This window comes from Lipotes vexillifer, unplaced genomic scaffold (assembly GCF_000442215.2).
Source record: "Lipotes vexillifer unplaced genomic scaffold, Lipotes_vexillifer_v1.1 scaffold708, whole genome shotgun sequence".
NCBI classification, from domain to species: Eukaryota; Metazoa; Chordata; class Mammalia; order Artiodactyla; family Lipotidae; genus Lipotes; species Lipotes vexillifer.
The window spans coordinates 908114-913705 of NW_006781346.1; the positions used below are offsets into that span (position 1 = coordinate 908114).

At 54.6% G+C, this 5592-nt stretch overlaps 1 protein-coding gene across 1 annotated transcript in view; it reads right to left on the reverse strand.

The window, feature by feature from the left end:
- Positions 1–266: 266 nt before the first annotated feature.
- Positions 267–5592, reverse strand: part of TSPAN15 (tetraspanin 15) — a 55417-nt gene continuing 50091 nt past the window's right edge. Inside the window, exons 6-8 of the mRNA XM_007454568.1 lie at positions 3078–3125; positions 1463–1579; positions 267–1072 (exon numbers count right to left, since the gene is read on the reverse strand). Coding sequence (XP_007454630.1) covers positions 923–1072; positions 1463–1579; positions 3078–3125 — 315 coding nt within the window. The 3' untranslated portion in view covers positions 267–922. The remainder of the gene's footprint in view (positions 1073–1462; positions 1580–3077; positions 3126–5592) is intronic.

Consider the following 5592-nt stretch of genomic DNA (forward strand, 5'->3'; position numbering starts at 1 on the left):
GGTTTCCCACAAGTGAATTCCTGGCAGGAAGGATGGGCACAGGAGGCTCCAGGCCCAGTCCACAAACCAAAGGGTGAGAGAGGCCATTCCAAGCCGGGAACAGGCAGCCTCGGTTGATCCTCCTGGGCCTCAGTGTCCCAAACTGTCCCAAATCTTGGTCTCAGGGTGGCTCCCCTTCAATCTTTGCACCAACAAGGGGTTTCCAAGCCCAACTTGAGGTCTTCCTCACTCTCGACCCAAACAGCACAAACAAAAAACCAGAAAAAAAAAAAAAAATCACGTCTTTATTGTCTGATTAATAAACTGGCTTGGAGGGGGAAGAGGAATGGGGCGAACAGCTAGCTTTGATTAGTCGGAAACTCCTGTTAACTGTGTACAAAATGAATGTTATAAAATCAGGTATAAAACAGGGTCAACAAAGCAGCAGCCCTGAGGAAGTCTCAAGGTACCCGGGAGGCTGAGAAACGGGCCCAACGTGGCCTCAGGGTGAGGCCGAAGGCCTGGGGCCTGCACCCCACCCCTCTGCTCCTTCACCTCGGGGCACACAAGCTCTCCACCCTCCCCGATTACAACTCACTACAAAACTGCCCTCAAAGGGGCACAAACACCAAGGCCAAGGCACTACCAGAAGTGAAATGGGTCTGGAGCCCAGTGCCAAGCTCCCCCTTCCCCAGCAGCCGGAGCCTGGAGGAGGGGTGCCCTGTTCCCCACGCCCAGCAGTGTGGGCATGCACAGAATTCCGCAGCTGGGGAGGGCCTCCGCCCCCCAGACAGGCCTGGGAGCCCTGAGCAAACACAGCCATGGCTTCGGTCAGCGCCGAATGTGGAGAGAGGGGCCACAGTCCTATCTGGCCCCCACGACGTGGTCTGCGCAGAGCTGTCCTGTCACGGTCCTTCTGGAGCTGCCGCCCCAGGCCACGGCCCTAATTGGGGTAGCACATGCAGCACCCCGTGCCTGCTGCCTCCACGCTGGGTTTGGTGCTGGGTCCCAGGAGCCCATCGGTGACAGAGTGCTCCGTGATGATGTCCTCCACCCGGGTGATGTACAGGAATGTCAGCAGCACCCCCAGGAACTGAGGAGAAGGGGCAGGGCGGGTGAGAGCCTGCTGGCCATCTGGGTGGCCCTCTCCGGCAGTCCCTAGCCCCCACTACCCCAATGGCCCCAGCCTGGGCCCTCCTCTGAGCCTGCCAGGAAATCCAAGAGACCCTCCATTCTGCAACTCCTATTTCCCCCCAGCTATATCACTCACTTTCTAGGCCATTCACCCCCTCCTTCCAGCCCTCCAGCCCACCCAGGGTGAGCCCAGGTGGCTGGTCCAAGAGCCCTCTTCACCCCAGCCCTTTGTGCCTACTCTGCACTCCAATCACCAAGCCACACACCATCTGAAGCCACAGCCTGCCCACACCATCCCCACCTCTAGCTCCCCTCCCTGGTGGTGGGGGGTGGGGGGAGACCAGCACACCTGGGGGAGCAGGATGCCTAGCAGGAGGCCCGCCATGATGGTGTAGTTGTCCATGAACCAGATGAGCACGGCATTGGTGCAGCCCCGCACGTAGATGACATTCTGCACGCTGAGGCGCTGCCGGGGAGGAGCCTGGCTGAGCACTCGCCTGGGAGCCCTGGTCCCAACTCTGCCACTCACCCCAGGTCCAGGCGAGTCCCTCAGCCTCTCTGGGCCTCAGTTTCTCGTATGCAATGTGATGAGAAGGTGGCTCTAGATCACTGGGTCTCAGCAGGCGGTACCGCTCCCTAGAGAGCACTGTGGACATTGTGGCGGCACTTCTGGTTATCACTGCGATCGGGGCTGGGGGCTGAGGGGCTGTAGAGCTCAGGGCAATCCTACTGCATGGACAACTTCCCAGACTACCTGCCTCTTAGATGTCCCCTGGGCATCTGGATGGGTGAAAACCCATCCATAATAATCTGAGCCCAGAGCCTAACTCCAGGGACATAAAAACCAAAGTGTTTTCTGCATGTTTTTACTATGCACTGAATTCTGTAGAAAGAATATTAGATAAAGTAAGGAATAATTATACTTTATTTTGTTCGCAACTTTATCAAGAATTGTTCACCATTTTGAAAAACCATGTCAATGGCAAAAATACACCCATGGTAATGCAAGTTGTCCACACAACACCCCTCCCTTGGCAGTGTAAGCACCCAACCACTTCGCTTTTTCTGTCTAGTGCCTGAGCATGTACATGTTGAAATATGGTATATGGTTGTAAATTGTTTTATCTTATTTCTCCTTTTATCTCAAATCGTTACGTTACTGGTTTTGGAATTACGTGTGTAGGTAGGTTATATTATCTGTGGATTTCACTTTGGAATAATAAATAGGGCATTACCAAGTGTTTAATATAAAAACTGGCCATTGGGTTTGATGGCTGGAGAACCACTGCTGGTCTGTGGCTCTGCATGTTAAATGTGTGTCAGAATCACCTGCTGGCACCACCCCAAGAATGCCCGTTTCTAAGAAGTTCCCGGGTCGGCGGGGGCGGAAGGCGCTGCTGTTGCTGCTGGTCGGGGGACCTCACTTTGAGAATCACTGCTCAGAGGCATCTCAAGTCGTCACTATTTTTAGCTTCCTTCTCAGCACCACCCCAGCTTGTCTCCAAGTCCAGGAGAAATGCCCAGGAAGCTGAGCTAGGAGGGACCTTCCAGAGGCTCTCTTCCCCAAGGGACTCCTGGGTCCCAGGCTAAGGAAGCCAGTGTGCGTCGTCTGCAAATGGGCAGCTCCAAGGGCAGAGGCAGGCTGGTGCCGAGCACGGCCAGGCACAGGGACATGCTGGGGGCACTGGCAGCGGCACGGTGGCCTCGGTGGCCTCACACGTTAGGTGCTCGGCACACCCAGGCAGCCAGCCTTTCCCAGCCTGGGGGGATTCTTGGCTCCCAGAGTCCTCCTGTTCTGGGTAGGGCAGAAAACCTGGGCAGTCCCTGGCTCCTTTTCACAGCCAGGAATGTCGGGAAATCTCAGCAGCCAGGAGCCTCACCCCTGGTAGCCCCTCTGATCACCCTGGAGATGGGACAGGAAGGGCAACCTTTCTGGAGGAAAGAGATTTCAAAGACGTTGTTACCTCCTTGTCAATAGTTCTGTAGCCGCACATGGTGTTGACAACTTCTGTCTGAAACAGAAACGTGTATTAGCTATAACTCTTACATAGTGTTTACTGCAGAAGACGTTTATTCCCCCTGACCCCATTGTATAGCGCACAGAGAGTTGCACTGCCCAGTATGGATGGAGCTGAGATTCCCACCCCGGCAGCCTGGCTCAAGTCTGCATCTTAACCTCCCGCCTCCAAGCAATGCACAGGGAGGACAGGCGGGAAGGCCAGTTCCGTGGCACTTCGGTGGGAGGCCCACTGCTCCACCCGCGGCAGCCTAGGAACCCAGAGGAAAGGGCACTGCCGCAGGCTCCCCTACTGCAGCCGCCCCAGAGCCCAAGCTTTGCTGATATGGTTATGCATTGTCTGAGGTCAGGGCTGGGCCGCTCCCACTACGCTGGCTCTTATGAAAGAAAATCCCAGACCACAGCCAGGGCCCTGGCCAGCTGGGGATTACCTGAGGGCAAAGCCAGGCCTCTGACCACACTTCCCTGCTCCTGCATACAGCCACCCACCAGTGGAAGGACTGCCCAACCTCCTTCCTGGGAAGAGAGCTGCTCTCAGGAACTCTCAGCGGCTGACTAATCTAGGCGCAGGGGAAGCTGTGGTTGGCCCTAGACCCATCAAATCTCTTCCCAGCAGACCTATACCACAGGACTGGCAGGGGCACTTCCCATCACTGCCTGAGCCCTTGTATAGTTTCCTCTATTTTCTAGAAGGTGAGAGAAAGCTCAATGTCCCGGTCCCATCCTTTCACATCTAAGTGAAAGCTGCTGTGGGACCAGGATGCCACAGGTTCCAGCAGTAATGCAGGACAGCAGAGTGGCCAGTGTGGTCTCTGGCATCACGTTACCTGGTCCAGGTCCTGCTCTGCCACTTAGGAGCTCTGTGACCAACCTTAGGTGGGTTGCTGAGGGACTGGCACATGCAGGCACTCAATAAGGATTTGTTGAATGAATGAATGAATGAATAGCTTCCCTGGTCTCTTCCATAAAGCAATGGTGATCTAAGAATGTACCCCACGGGGCTGTTTTGAATATAAAGTGAGATATATACATAAAGGGCTTATCCCGGGGCTGGGCACATGGCAGAACACAGACACGCTGGCTGGAGTGACTTTGGACACGATCCCAGCCCCTGGAAGAAAAGGAGGGCTGTCTACTCTCTTTCCAAAAGAGTGGGTTGAACCTCAGGAGTCAACTAGATCAGTCTAAATGTCAGGGCCTGATGTGTGGGCAAAATAACCTCTCTCAGTCTAGACTGTCCCCCAGGAGCCCTCAGACCCCAAAACACCGAGCATCCACTTCATGTCAGTCGGCATTTGTGGCCCCCCAGGCCAAGAACATGACCCCCAGGGAGAAGGTCAGGCCTGGGGAGCAAGTGCACGAGGGCATGATGGGAACAGGTGCTTCCTACCTCATTTGTTCATTCATTCAGTCTTTACTGAACAAATACTGAGCGCTCATTATGTACCATTCTCTGTTCTAGGTGTTGGGAATACAGAAGAACAAAAAAAGGTCCTTGCCTTCATGGAACTTTTATTCTAGGGAGGGAGACAGACAATGAACATAATAAATAAGTAAACTATACGGTATGTAAGGAGGTGACAGGAATAAACTTACTCTTCACTGCGCTTCCAGCCCTGGAGGTAGAACCACAGCTCCTGCCCCTCAGGGAACAGACACGCAGCAGCAGAGGCCTCCCTAACCCTAGAGCCCAGAACTCTTCTCCAGGCCCCTAGATATCTATGCAAACATTAATTCTGGGTGGTTTTTTTTGTTTGTTTGTTTGTTTGTTTGTTTTTTGCAGTACGCGGGCCTCTCACTGTTGTGGCCTCTCCCGTTGCGGAGCACAGGCTCCGGACGCGCAGGCTCAGTGGCCATGGCTCACGGGCCCAGCCGCTCCGCGGCATGTGGGATCTTCCCGGACCGGGGCACGAACCCGTGTCCCCTGCATCGGCAGGCGGACTCTCAACAACTGCGCCACCAGGGAAGCCCTGGGTGGTTTTTTAATGAGATTAACATTTTTTGTTTCTGTTTTTGTTTTAATTAATTTATTTAGTTTATTTATTTTTGCCTGCGTTGGGTATTCGTTGCTGCATGCGGGCTTTCTCTAGTTGCGGTGAGCGGGCTTCTCACTGCGGTGGCTTCTCTTGCTGTGGAGCACAGGCTCTAGGCGCTTGGGCTCCAGTAGTTGTGGCGCACGGGCTCAGAAGTTGTGGCTCATGGGCTCTAGAGCACAGGCTCAGCAGTTGTGGCGCACGGGCTTAGTTGCTCTGCGGCATGTGGGATCTTCGCAGACCAGGGCTCGAGCCTGTGTCCCCTGCACTGGCAGGGGGATTCTTAACCACTGCGCCACCAGGGAAGCCCCCAATGAGATTAACATTTAAATCAGTAGCCTGAGTAAAGCAGATTGCCCTCCCTAACGTGGGCGGGCCTCATTCAATCAGTCAATGGCCTGAATAGAACAAAAGGGCAGCCCTTCCCCC